The sequence below is a fragment of the Balaenoptera musculus genome, chromosome 19 (genome assembly GCF_009873245.2).
Source record: "Balaenoptera musculus isolate JJ_BM4_2016_0621 chromosome 19, mBalMus1.pri.v3, whole genome shotgun sequence".
NCBI lineage: Eukaryota > Metazoa > Chordata > Mammalia > Artiodactyla > Balaenopteridae > Balaenoptera > Balaenoptera musculus.
Genome location: NC_045803.1, coordinates 14,791,510 through 14,806,110, shown reverse-complemented (window position 1 = coordinate 14,806,110; position 14,601 = coordinate 14,791,510). Strand labels below are relative to the sequence as shown.

The 14,601-nt window shown below is 51.4% G+C and overlaps 1 protein-coding gene across 10 annotated transcripts in view; it reads left to right on the top strand.

Annotated features, from left to right (window-relative positions):
* The window catches only part of SIPA1L3 (signal induced proliferation associated 1 like 3), a 236,555-nt gene that overhangs the window by 195,423 nt on the left and 26,531 nt on the right, over nucleotides 1–14,601 (top strand). For all 10 annotated transcript variants that reach the window (XM_036833292.1, XM_036833293.1, XM_036833288.1 and 7 more), the window contains one exon: nucleotides 2,564–2,991. In XM_036833292.1, the coding sequence (XP_036689187.1) occupies nucleotides 2,564–2,991 (428 nt within the window). The remainder of the gene's footprint in view (nucleotides 1–2,563; nucleotides 2,992–14,601) is intronic.

Here is a 14,601-nt window from a genome sequence, read left to right as displayed (position 1 = left end):
GTCTGGGCCCCGCCTGCCAACCCCGGGGAGCCAGGGCTGTGGGAGCTGGCCGCCTTACCCGCCCTGACTGCCGAGGGCTGGGCGGCTTCACCTGCGTGTGGGCCTCTGAGCACCACACGTGAGCACATGCTCCGCCTCTGCCCCCTTCCACTCCAGCAGAGGGGCGAGATGCCTGGTCTGGAGTTAGGCCCAGCCAGGTGCACGTCCTGGCTCCAGCCCCCGCCATCCATGTCATCTTGAGCAAATACCTTCACCCCCCTGAAGCCACAGTTTCCTCATTACCTCAGCTGTGGTAGGTGTCTTCACCAGCTCGGGCTGCTGTAAGAAAAGTACCACACACTGGGTGGCTGATAAACAACAGAAATTTATTTCTTACAGTTCTGGAGGCTGGGAAGTCCAAGATCAAGGTGCAGGGAGATTCAGTGTCTGGTGAGAACCTGCCTCCTGGTTCACAGACAGCCTTCCCTCCACCTCATGTGTGAAGGGAGCTCTCTGTGGTCTCTTTTATAAGGATATAAATACACATATGGATTTTATAACCCCATTCATGAGGAATATATAAACATGTATAGGATAAATATGTGAAAATATATAGCAGTTTTATAATCCCATTCATGAGGGCTCTACCCTCATAACCTAATCACTTCCCAAAGGCCCTCCCTCCTAATACCTTCCCAGTGGAGATTAGGATTCAGCGTATGAATGTTGGGGGAACACAGACTATTCAATCTATAGCAATAGGTTAACTGCTGTTCCAGACAGCCCCCAAATCTCAGTGACCTCACACAATAGAAGTTTATTCCCCTTTCATGTAACAATTCAGTGTGGGTACTCGGTGAGCAGCTTTCCACATGGTGGTTCAGGAACCCAGGCTCCCTCCCTCTTGTAGCTGTCCCTCAGGGCCTCAGAGCCCTCCCCTGGGTCCCTGCCTCTTTGCAGCAGATGAGAGTAGGAGGGAGAGGGAAGGTTTTTGTGGCTCAGACCTGGAAATGGCATAAATCACTTTTTTTTTTTGGCTGTGTTGGGTCTTCGTTGCTGCGCGCAGGCTTCTCATTCATTGAGGTGGATTCTCTTGTTGCAGAGCTCAGGCTCTAGGCACACGGGTTCAGTAGTTGTGGTGCCTGGGCTTAGTTGCTCCGCGGCATGTGGGATCTTCCCGGACCAGGGCTCGAACCCGTGTCCCCTGCATTGGCAGGCAGATTCTTAACCACTGTGCCATCAGGGAAGCCCCGGCAAAAATCGCTTTTACCTATATTGCATTGTCCAGGACTCTTATCATGTGGCCACAGGTCACTGCAGGAGGAACTGGGAAATGTCCTGTGTGCCCAGAAGGAGATAGTTTTGGTGAGCACTTGGGAGTCTCTTCACATCTATTCACTCAGTGGGTGTTTGATGAGCACGTACAACATGCCAGGCCTTGGGACCACAGTGATGAAGAGGGCAGATGCACCCCTGTGCTCACAAAGCTGGCGTCCCAGTGGGGGCAACAAGCAGTAAGCAAAGAAACAGATTTCATTATATAATGGTAAGAACCAATTCTTGCTGTGAAAGAAAAACAAAGTACAGTTAAGAGAAAAGAGCGTCAAGCACAGCTACTTTAGGATGAGGTGGTCAGAGAAGGCCTTTGAGGAGGTAACCTTTAAGCAAAATCTTGAATGAAGTAAGGAGCAACCCATGAAAATATCTGAGGGAAGAGCATTGTAGGCAGAGGGAACAGCAAGTACAAAGGCCCTGAGGGGGCAGTGTGCCTGGCATACTCAGAGAACAGCGAGAAGGCCAGTGTGGCTGGAGGAGGGTGATCAAGAGGGAGGCGGGAGATAAAGTTAGAGATCAGAACCTGGAACCAGATCACAGAGGCCATGGTGAGGACTCTTGCTTTTCCCCTGAGTGAGCAGGGAAAGGACATGAACTGACGCAAGTGTTCACAGCCTGTCTCTGGCTGCGTGTAGGGAACAAATTGGGGGCCGGGGTGACGGGAGACAGGGACAGGGAGTTGGGAGACCAGGGAGGAGGCTCCTGCCATGGTCCAGCAGGAGGCAGTGGTGGACAGGACCAGGGTGGAGCCACAGAGGGAGGAGAAGTGGCAGGTTTGGATCTGTTTCGAAGATTCAGGCGACAGGATTTGCCGTTGGACTAGATACGGGTGTGAGAGCAAAAGCAGCGTCGAGTGGCTCCACGGCTCTTGGGTGGAGCAGCTGAAAGGACGGAGGTGCCATTATGAGACAGGGAAGAGGCGAATTCAGGAGGGAAGGCCAGAAGCTCAGTTTCAGATGTGTTCAGCTTAAGCTGTGGGCAGCATGTTACATATGTGCTGTCATTTGTCCCTCTGATCAACCTCATGGGGCAGGGTTATTATCAACCCATTTTACAGATGTGGAAACTGAGGCACGGGAAAGTTCAACCAATTGCCCAAGATAACAAGGCCAGTAAGTGGGGGAGCCAGAGTTCGAAGCTGTCTGGCTCCAGGGTTCACACTTAGGTGTGGGGAGGACCCAGAGAAGGAAGTTTGCCCCCCGCCCCCCCACCCAGAGTCTAGGAATGACGCACTTCTCCTGCCTTCCAGGGAGAGCCTCAGTACTCCAGCCATTCCAGCAGCAATACCCTCTCCAGCAACGCGTCCAGCAGCCACAGCGACGATCGCTGGTTCGACCCCCTGGACCCACTGGAGCCAGAGCAAGACCCTCTCTCCAAGGGAGGCTCCAGTGACAGTGGCATTGACACCACCCTCTACACCTCTAGCCCCAGCTGCTTGTCCCTGGCCAAGACATCTCGGCCGGCCAAGCCACACAAGCCCCCGGGAAGTGTGGGCCTCTGTGGGGGCGGGCGCGAGGCTGCCGGGCGGTCCCACCATACAGACCGGCGTCGGGAGGTCTCGCCCGCCCCTGGGGTCACTGGCCAGAACAAGGGCTACCGACCGAAGCTGTACTCCTCAGGCTCCAGCACCCCTACAGGCCTGACTGGGGGCAGCCGCGACCCACCGAGGCAGTCCAGGTAAGACACTGAATCTAGTCCAAGTCCTTCAGGGGCCCTGACCACCTTCTGCATCCCCCACAGTCCTGACACTGGTGTTCCCCTCCCCAGAAACATGCTCACAGGTGGGAATGCTCGCACCTTAGTTTGCTTACAGAGTTGGGAGACTCGTGGACCTCCCCCTGCTGCCATCCATTGGCCTTTAAGAATCCCAGTAGAGGGAGGTAAATCCCTGGCTGTCTGTCTCATCTGTCTCTGGTTCACTCTGACCCTCAGTCTCTTTCCTTTTCTCTCTCCTGAGACTAGTAGTTTTTATATTTTCTGGGAACCACAGACTGTTTCTGTTAGGAGTGCATTTGTCTGGAGGTAATAGGAAACCTGACCCACAGTGGCTTAAACAAGTAGAGGTTTAATAGTCCCCTTTTGGGAAGTCCAGAGAGGGCAGCGCTGGGCTGGTGCAGCAGCGGCTCAGGGGGGGCCTCAAGGCCTAGCACCCGGTGTCTTCCTGCTCCATCACCCTCCTCATGCTGGCTGTGACTTCCTGGTCTCCAGATGGCTGTGGTGCCCCTGGGGGACATGGGGACAGAGAACAGAGGAAAGACGGCAGCATCTGTGTAGCTCCCTGTCTGTGGAGAAAGCAAAAGCTTTCCCAGAACCCCCTTCAGCAGGCAGTGTCACATGGCCATCTCAGCTACAAGGAAGTCTGGGAGATCATGAGTTAGCCTTCCAGCCTTCATAGTGAAGGGCAGTGTGGTCTCTAGACAGTCCACTGGAGGGCTGTTCAACACAGATTCCCCTGCCCTATGGGGTGGGGCCTGAGACTATGCATTTTTACAAAGTTCCGTGTAGATGCCAATGTTGCTGGTCCCGGGACCACGCTTTGAGAACCACTGGTAGAGAGGCAGACAGGGTAATAAGTGAGAACGAACAGGCATTGACTAACCAACAACCTGGAGTCTGGACCACACACACTTTGCGAATGTGATGAAAGCCACGAACTGCCTCCTGGAAAAGTCGTTCTGCCGTCACAGCACTCAGCCCGGTCCAGGGGCCCCCTCAGAGATCTGCGGCCCCAGGCAGGGATTACTGTGCTGCAGTCCCCAGTGTGCACCCCTGAGGCCACCACCTCCTTTCTCTTCCCTGACCACACCTGAGCAGGGGCCAGCCCGTGCCCAGGACCCCTATTAGGGGTCTTCATCTCCCTTGGCTTCCTGACACCTTGGCCCGTCCCCAGACCTGAGCCTCTCTCCACACAGGACACGTGCACCCAGGCAGTGGCCTCAGACCTCCTTGACCACAACCCACAGTGGACCTGGGTCTTTGACTATACAGAAATATCTATATTTTTTTAAAAGGTGAAGCAAAAATCTCCCTAGCAGTTCTTAGCCTGACCGTGCGAAGCCCTTTAATCCAGTCTACTCTGTTCAGAATGTTTGAACGCTGCTCACTACCTCCTTAAAGGATCTCATGACCTAGCAGCGGTTCTGTTGTTACCAAACTCAGGTTCTGCTGCTTGACACTCGAAAGCCAATATTGGACAGACAGGTGTTGATTGGAAAGGAAAATATGCAGAAGCGTCAGGGAGTTTAGCTGTTGTAGAAGTTAAAGTATAACTAGATTCTAAGACCAAGGGGCTGCTTACACTCTGACAGACTTGGAAACCACGGTATTTGAGAGTGTCCGTCTGTCAGTGCTTTCCCTCACTGTGGCCCTGGTCCCCCTGGAGTCAGGAGCCAGGAGAAGGGTGAGGGTAGAGAGAAAGGGTGCCCCAGGGAGTTAAGTCTCTGTCTGAGCCAGCCTCCCTAGACAGATAGATGTTAATCATTTGAACTCACGGACTCTTTTGAACGGCTCCTTCATTCATTTATTTATCCATTCATTTCATTCACAAATATTTCTCAGGGATTTGTTGTGTCCCAGGGACTATGCTGAGAGCTAAGGAGAAGTAACGAGCAAATTCAGACGAGGCCCCCAGCCCTCACCTCACCCACCATCTATTGAGGGAGACAGACTAGAATCAGGTCATCACTGAGACAGATGTCAAAGTGCGCCCACCGAGAGGGCCTCGGTGCCATGGGGGTCCCAGGTCCCGGCTGTGGTAGCCCCCGTGTTGGGCACAGGCCCGTGTTAGTAAAGCTCAGTAGCTATAGGGTTTTGGAGTCTGTGATATAAAGGCAGCGGTGCTGGGGAGTAGACTGTGTCTGAGGCAGGGGGGTGGGTATAAAATTACTCTGTGTCTGGGAGAAGGATTTGCTGAACCCAGAAATGAAGGGAATAAAATGGGAGAGGAACCTGCTACAAAAGAGGGCCCTGCGGTTGGGAGCTTTAATTTGCATACAGACAATTGATGCTAATTGCAAATCATTCTTATCTACTCATTAAAGCTGCTTCCTGAAGTTTTCTCCTAGGCAACCAGGCTTTAGTGTGAAGCAGCATTTCCCAAAATGGGGTGCTTGAGGTGATTTGGTTGGTGTGGGGAGGAAAGTGTTTTATTTTAAATGGATATTAGGAAAAGTGTTATCAACCCGTCCCCTGATTTTACAGATATTGCCTTGGACAAATTAAGGAAAATTAAATGAGTTGATTTAAAGAAACAAACGTGTTCATGGTAGATGAGAACGTGGGCTCCAGAGTCAGCCCACTGGGGTTTGAGCGCCACCCCACACTGCCTTGTCTTGGCTGTGTGGCCTTGGGCAAATCACTGAACCTCTCTGGGCCTCAGTTTCCTCATCTGTGAAATGGGGGCCCTGTCACTGTCCCTAACTAAGGCCATGTCGATGTCCCTAGCTAAGGCCCTGACACTGTCCCTAACAGCCTGAGCTGTCCCTAACTAAAACTCTGCCACTGTCGGTAAGAAAAGCCCTGATGCTCTTTCCAACTAAGGCCCTGACGCTGTCCCTAACTAAGGGCCTGATGCTTTTCCCAACCAAGGCCCTGAATCTGTCCCTAACTAAGACCCTGAATCTGTCCCTAACTAAGGCCGTGACGCTGTCCCTAACTAAAAGCCTGACTCTGTCTTACTTAAGAACCTGAGCATCAACACTTTATTTAGGGACAGCGCCAGGGCCTTAGTGAGGGCTCAGAGTCAATGGGGGAGGCATATCCATCCCCAGACAGTGACAGCCCATAGTGGTCAGGGCCAGGGTGAGGGAAGTGTTCAGGGTGTGGGAGCCCAAAGGAGGGGCCTGACCCAGTATGGGAGGTGCTTTCCTGAAGGAAAGAGGCTAAGCTACCGGGAACTAGGAAGGCAGAGTGTTCTAGGCAGAGAAGATGTGCAAGTCCCACCTCACCCTGCCAGTCCTCCCACAATCTTCCCGTCTCAGTAGGTACCAGTTCCCAGCAGGTCGCTGAGCACCTGTGCTCGAGGGGCCCACACGTGCCTCTGCCTGCCGCTAGCCACACTGCCCCTTGCTCGGGGCAGCCCAGCAGCCCTGTGCATCTGCCGTCATCCGTCCATTCCCTGGGGCCGAGCCGGAATGACAACCTGCTGCCCAGCCTTGGCTCCCCGAAGAGAGGCACAAGCGCTCCATAGCCGCCCTTGTGTCTACTTCCAGGCCCTTTGTAGCCCAACACTTTGCGTTCATTCATACAGCAGGCGCCTACTGTATGCTCAGCCCTCCGCCTCAGAGGGCCCCGGCTGTCCTGGCACTGACAGGGTGCCAGGGGAGACAGCAAGCAAATAATTACAAAAGCAATGAATCAGTTATGCTAGGGGAAAACCTTCAAGGGAGACCTCCTGGGATCTGAGAGTGGATGTGATGCAGGGGCTGGAGGGGGTGTCTAATCTAGGCGGGGGGTTGGGGGGAAGGGATAATTTCCCTGAGAAGGCGTCATTTCTGCCAAAGATGGGAGGGAGCAGGTGAAGTGGTTTCAGGGGGACTGATGATATACTCTTGATGCAGTTATGTGGGTGTTTGCTTTGTAAGTGTTTGTTAAATTGTACATACATGTTTTGTACACTTTGTTCTATGTGGGCTATTCTACAATTTTTTTTTAAAAGAGAAAAAGGAAAGATGATGTGTGGAGAAGGCATCCCTATGAGAGGGAGTAGCGTGTGCAGAGGCCCTAGGGTGGGGAGGAGGGTGGGTGCCATCAGGTCAGTGAACACAGGCCCCTTGGCTCAAGTATAGAAATTGGGGGGGGGGGGCAGCTGATGGGAGGTTGGCAGGGTCCAGATCACGCAAGGCGCTGTCAGCCACATTACAGAGTTTGGATTTGATCCTAAGAGCTGTGGCCAGCAAGGAAAGGCTTCAGCAGAAAGGATAATGCAGGCAGGTAGATGTTTTGAAAGATGGTGCTGGAGGCGCAATTGCAGAAGTCTCAGGGATGGGTCTGAGGCCGAGATATGAGTGAGAAGGAAGGGGACCTTGACTAGAGGACAGAGCAACTGTGGATGTGTCAGCAGGTGGCACCACCAGGACCTAAGGAGGGAGGGAGGCAAAGGTCCAGGACAGTGCCGGTGACTGCTCAGTGTCGAGAGGCTGCTGCAGATGGGGAATGTTGAGATTCTTGAGAGAGGAGAGGAGAGCAGGGCTGGGCAGGCCTGAGAGGAATGTTATTCTCACACTCACTGACACCAAAGCACCCACTGTGTGCCAGGTACCGTTCCAAACATGGCGATACAGCAGGGGACAAAGTCGAGCCCTCTTTTGTGGAGCTGATGGTCTCCTGGAGAGAGAGTGAGGCAGACAGACAACTGAGCAACCGTGTAATATTAATATGCCAGGTGGAGATAAGGTCTGGGGAGAAAAATCAAACCGGGCAGAGGTCCCAGAAGGCCTCTAGGAGGAGGTGATATTTTGCAGGAAGCGTGGAAGTGATCCAGGCAGGAAAATAGCAAATGCTGAGGCCCTGAAGGTAAACTCATTTGCAGTGCTCTGGAAATGCTCTGGTGGCCAGACAGGCCAAAGGAAGGCAAGAGGTCTGATTTGCAAGGTGGGCAGGGGCCCAGCTCTGGCAGGCTAACCGACCACGGTCAGATGCTGGGATTCGATTCTGAGGGACGTGGGAGCCACGGGAGCACATAATCTGACTTACGTTTTAAGTAGATCACTCTGGACTACTCGGGGGAAAGTGGACTGTTTCAGGGGTTGGGGGGATTGAGTTCACCAGCATAATGTGAGGACTGCCAGGAAAGGGAGGGGCCCTGCCATGCCCAAACCCCCTACCCACTCCCTCCCTGCGCTCCAGCCCTCTCCGTGGAAGCCACCGCAGCCTGTAGCAGCTTGTGCCTGTGGATGATTCCAGTGACTTCACAGACTCTTCCCCCGAGACGTTCGTCATGGGAGCCCGGCTTCCAGGCACAGTGCCAGGCGCCAGTGCCTGCTGTGGGCATCGCGGTGGGCTGAGTGATCCCAGGCAGGCAGCCACCTGCCCCCCCCCCGCCCCACCCTCTCTCGAGGCAACATACACTCCAAAGCTTCCTGGGCTTCCTGAGCAATTTGTCAAGAGCTGTTTAGAGGCAGTGAGAGGCTCTCCGCTCCATGTGGAGCTGACATCGCCGGGTGTTCCCAGGCAGGCAGGAAGCACGTGGCCTTGCTTCCGCGGGTGGGGCTGCGGTCTCCGGGATACCCTTCTGGGCGCACAGCCCTGAAAGGTGATGTGAGGGCCTTGGCATCCACTGGGGCCCACCCCACCTGTGTTGGCTAGGAAGCCAGCGTCACACAGCAGAGACCTACTCGGAGAGTCGCAGTCAGCTTGGGAAGAGGAACGCAGGCCATCTCCAGGAACTCAAGGGAAGGAGGGAACCTTGCAGAGATCTTGGGGCTGGGGCAGGGAGGAGTGCAAAGGCCCTGAGGTGGGAATGTTTCTGGTGTGTTTGGGGAACAGCTTCCATGTGGCCAGAGCAGAGTGAGCGAGAGGGAGAGTGGGAGGATCTGAGGGCAGAGAGGGGTCGGCCCAGATGGTGTGGGGCCTTGTGGACTGGGGGAGAGCTCTGACTCACCCTGAGCAGAGGAGGGCGGTGGTTGCACTCGGGCGTTCACAGCCTCCCTCTGGCTGGGTCTGGGGGCGAGGGCAGGAGGAGGCCGCTGTGATGATACAGGTGCACGGTGGTTGGTGGAGGTGGCCAGTGGTGGTTGGATTCCGCATCGATTTTGTGCCAGTGAGTTTTTCTCCCGTGTCATCTCTGCTTCCACCTCCTGAAGACCTACTGTTTTTGCTCACAGGCCGCAGGGCAGAATGTTGCTGCATATGGCTCCTACACTGAGCCTGATAATTCCAGCCACGTGCAGGGACTGATTCAACTCTCAAGCCCCTGCCAGACACCTGGGAGAGAGGGCGAGATCAGTCCAGCAGTTAAGGCCCCACAGGGGCCCACCTGGGGGTACCTGGGTGAGCAGTGTTATTTCCCAGGCTCTGGCCTCTGGCTGCCTGTGTCCAGGTCACAGCTCCACTACTCACCAACTGTGTGATCTCCACCAGGCTCCTTAATTCCTCTGAGGCTCAGTTTCCTCATCTGTAAATTGGGGGTGAAGGTGGGCTCTGTGGTCCAAGGCTGTGAGGATGAACCTACACCATGTGTTTAAGGTAGTTAGCACAGGGCCTGAGACATAACTGGTCCAAATATATCAGCTGCTGCTTGGTTTTATTTTCATGTATTATGTATTTATCACGTCTACCGTTGTCATTGAAAGTACAGGTTGGTGGTTAAACACAGTGTCTCTTGAGCCACACTGCCTGGCTTTGTATCCTGGCTCTATCCCTGACAAGCTATGTTATCTGGGGCAAGTTATTTAATCTCTCTGGGCCTTGGTTTCCCCACGTGGAACTTGCAGGAGGTGGTAGTTCCTGCCTCGTGGGGTTGCTGGGGCAACTAGATGAAGTGATGCCTATGAGATGCTTAGAACAGGGCCTGGCCGTGTTCACAGGCTTGGCGCGGTCACCACCATCACTACCACCTGCTCCGTCACTGCTCTTCCTCCTAAAGGCAAGGGCACAGCTCCCTTTGTGCCTGTTGCCAACCCTGGGCCACCCATCAGCGCCCACGGGGGTGAATAGACCAAAGCATCGCACATGCCCAGGCAGCTGTGCGATTTCTCCATCCAGCCTACAGTTTTTCAGCTTTTTTTGTAAGCCACAGAACCTTTTACTCCAACAAAATCTTAACTGCTCCCCTAAGATACAACACAGATAAATGCACAGCCTCTCTGGGTGAGGGTGGGGTGGGAGCAGGATGGCCCCCGCCCCCGCCAGTCCTGGCTGAGCCCAGAGCCCAGGCTTTCAGCCCCTGGGCGCACCACGTCCCTGTACATTTGCAGCTCGGGGAGCACACCCCGGTGCCCGGGCCTGTGCTGGGCACTGTGCACGTGTGCTCGTGTGAGGCAGGTGCTGTCGTTGCCTCAATTCTCAGAGGAGGAAACTGAGGCTCACTGAGGGGAAAGGGCTCGAGCAAAGAGCGCGGTGTGTCAGGGGAGCAGCGTGGCCCATGTTCCCATCCACCACGAGGTGCTGCTTCATTTTTCAAGCTGAGGCCCGGGGAGGGCACCTGGCCTCACCAGTGCTTCAGAAGGAAAGTGATTGGCAGGTGGGGTAAGAACTCCACCCTGTACTTGGCACCTGACACAACTCGTGGTCCAAGGGATGTGTGAGAAGGGGCGCCCACCCCAAAGGGCCAGGTCAAGATGCACAGCATATTCAGGAGAATAGTTTTTTGTTGCCCTACTGTGTGGGGGACACCATCCGTCCCTGAGGCTGGTAGAGGTTGAAAACAGGGACAGTCGTGGGAATGCCTTTGGCTCCAAGCAACAAGAAATCCCGGCTCGATTGGGGGAAGTCTGTTATCTCTCGGAACGTGAAGGCACCAGGTAGGAAGGGCCCCACGACTGGGTAATTTATTGACTGGAGGACCCAGGTTCTTTCCCTTTCTTTGTTCTGCCTCCATCAGCCTATAGACTGGCTCCCCTCACAGTCTCAAAGTGGCTGTCATTCAACCAGATAGTCACAGTGTCCGGTGGAAGAACACGTGATATTTGCTGCAAGTGGTCTGTGTTAGTTTTCTAGTGAAGAAATCTTCCCCAGAAGTCCCCTAGCACACAGTCCACGCTTACACACCCGAAGTCTCACTGGCCAGAAGTAGATCGCAGACCTACCCCAGACCCATTGCAGACAAGTGGCATCAGCCATTCAGGATGTGTGCCCTGGGCTGGGTGCCAGCCAGGCCACCTTCCTTGAGGATGAGTACAGTCAGCCTTCATTTGCAGGGTAACGGGGATTAGCATGACACCCAGTGCCTGCCACAGGCCTGAGGAGGGGGCGAACCCCTCCCAAAAGAGGCAATGGCTGGAGCCAGCTGGCAGACACAGAGGCAAAGGGTGTTCATCTTATTCCCTTCCTTTTTTTTTCAATCATCTCTTGTTTTTTTCAGCTCGTAAAAGCTGAACATGCCTGATGACAAGGTAGAGAAATATGTACTGTAGAAAGTAAAAGTTAGGGTTAAAATCAATTAGGATATATTCATAGAGTGGACCCTCTGCAGCTATTGAAGGGAGAGGGGCTTGTGTGGACTGACACAGAGAAGTCTCCAGAGCACCATGTTAAGGTTAAAGCCAGGCGCAGAACAAGCTCATGATAGGCTGCCATTTATGTTGCAAAGGAAGGTTGCGCTTGTGTGCACTAGGCTCTCTGTTGAAGAAAGGGGGAGGGGCAGGGTTGCCTCGAAGGAGACTGAGGTGTCAGATGGCACTTCCTTTCTACCCTGCGCCTTTTATATGGTTTCATTTCCCCCATCATTACTATCTCCAGAGGTAATCAGTTAGTGTACACTCCCCCAGAGATTTTTCTCCAAACCTGTACCAGCCCAGATCTTTCACACATTTTTGACCATTACCCAAAACAGGAAAAGCATTTTATATTACAATCCAGCGTGGACATCCAGAATAAGGTTTCACAAAACCACTTACCCTTACCTCACAAGAGGTACACTGAGGTTTTTCATTCTAGTCTATTTTTTTTCATTTTCCTCTTAATAACAGTCAAGATCCACTAAGTTGATTTCATGACCCACAGTTGGGGAAAAAAGTGTACATTTCCTTTTCATAAAAAGATCCCCCCAAAAAAGCCCAGTAATCATATAGTATACATACATTTTTTTAAAAATAAATAAATTTATTTATTTATTTATTTATTTTTGGCTGCGTTGGGTCTTCGTTGCTGCACACGGGCTTTCTCTAGTTGCGGTGAGCGGAGGGCTACTCTTCGTTGCCGTGTGCGGGCTTCTCATTGCAGTGGCTTCTCTTGTTGCGGAGCACGGGCTCTAGGCACGCGGGCTTCAGTAGTTGTGGCACTCGGTCTCAGTAGTGTGGCGCACAGGCTTAGTTGCTCCGTGACATGTGGGATCTTCCTGGACCAGGGCTCGAACCCGTGTCCCCTACATTGGCAGGCGGATTCTTAACCACTGCGCCACCAGGGAAGCCCCCTATATATACATTTTAAGAAAAGAAAAAGCATGCTTTACACAATGCCTTTTTTCCACTTACTGTAGCTCAGACATCTGTCCTCACCATAAACAGAAATCGACCTCATTCTTCGCACTGGCTGCATAGATTTTGATCATATGGATGTGCTTGGAACAATCTATTAATCCCCAGTTAAAAGACATGCAGTCCATGTCCATGTTTTCTTGATTACACACAGCATTGCAGTGACCATCCTTGTATGTACCTGCATGTACTTGTGCAGGCTTTTCTGTGGTGTGGATTTCTGGGAGGTCAGATCTGTTAGACTAAGGCTGTATCTCCTTCAGTTCTCAGCTCAGACACCGTTGCCTCATTGGGGAAGCCCCTGACCACCCCAGACCAAGTCCAATCCCAATGTTACATGCTCCATGGCTCCCTGGATATCCCCCCACCAATGTGCAACCTTGGGCCTGTTAGTAGATGTTGCTGAATTATAGAAAGTATATATAAGTCAGCCAGAGCTTGCTTTTTTTAATCCAGTCTGACGATCTGCCTTAGAATTGGGGTGTTTCAGCATTCACGTTTAATGAAGTTACTGATAATGATTTGATTTATATTTGCCGTTTTTCTCTTTGTTTTCTATATGTTTACTGTTTTTCTTGCTCCTCTTTTCTTCCTTTACTGTTGCCTTTTGTGTTAAATAAATGCATTTTAGTGCACCATTTGGATTCCTCTTGATTTTTTGGACTATTTTTTTTTAGTTGTTACAGTACGTGCCTTTTCAGTGTAATTCAGATGAATACTAACTTAATTCCAATAAAATATGGAGACTTTTTTCCAATATAGCCCCATTCCATTTCCCCTCCTTTGTGCTGTTTTTGTCATCTATACTATTACATCCATACCTGTTATTAACCCAACAGTATAGTGTTGTTATTATTGCCTTATACAGTCTTATGTTTAAGGAAGTTAGAGAAGAAATAAGGAAACATAAATCTATAGAGTTTTTAATTCTAATCCACAAATTTACCATCTTGGATCCTTCATTTCTCCGAATGGATTCAGGTCACCATCTGCAGTCATTTCCTTTCGGCCCAAGGACTTATTTTATTATTTATTAGGCAGATGTGCTAGCAGTGAATTCTCTGAGTCTCTGTTTATCTGGGGACAGCTTTATTTTGCCTTCATTTGTGAAGGATACTTTTGCTGGACATAAAAGTCTTGGTTGACAGTTTTTTCTCTCAGCACTTTGAAAATATCATTCCCTTCCATTGTTTCAAATGACAAGTCAGCAGTTAATTGTATTGTGCTCCTCTGTATGTGATGAATCCTTTTCTCTTGGTGCTTTCAGGGGTTTTGTCTTAATGTTTGACTTTCACCTGTTTTTCTGGATGATGTCTTTATATTTATCCTGGTGGGGATTTGTTGAGTTTCTTAGATGTGTAGATGAATGTTTTTTGTCCAGTTTGAGAAGTTTCCAGCCATTATTTCTTCAAACCTTTCTTCTGCCCCTTTCTCTCTTCTCCTTCTGAAACTCTCAATGAGCATGTGTTGATATGCTTGATGCAGTCCCAGAGGTTCCACTGTGGCAGAACCTGCCTGTTCACTGAGCTGGGCAGTGGGATAGGAGAGAGCCCCCAGGCCACAATGTCAGATTCCCCCTGTTCTTACCTGAAGTTCAGTTTTTCAAGCATAAACGATAGTTGGATTTTTGCATGCCCTTGGTCAGTTTCCAGAGTGCTGAAATGATTGTTTTTGTCGATTTTGTGCTTTGGGGGAAAGAATTTGCCAATCTCCTCATTCTGCCATAGTCAGAAATCCCACCCCTCAATATTGCTAAATTGACTTTCAATAAGGATTTATTGACTTGCACTCCAAGGACATTAATTTTCCCATTAAAGACCTCTTACTTGAAGTGGAATTGGAATTTTATTTAGGAGTTTTAAAAGCTGATTCGCCTCAATGGGATCAGCAGTTGGGTCCCCAAGAGTTGGGTCCCAGTTAACAGCGTGAGGTTCATGTAGCATTAACTTCACAGGAATCCAGCATTTGGGATATCAAGCTGTGGTTTTAGATCAGATCGGCTGGAGTCGTGTCCGTCATGTAATAGTGCTCAAAAAATATTTGAATGAAGAGGCGTGGCAAGGTATAAGTTAAAAAAAAAGGAAACCCGTAAGTTACAGAGCAAGTTATTAGCACAATCCCAGTTATATATAAAAACAATTCTCCCACCCCT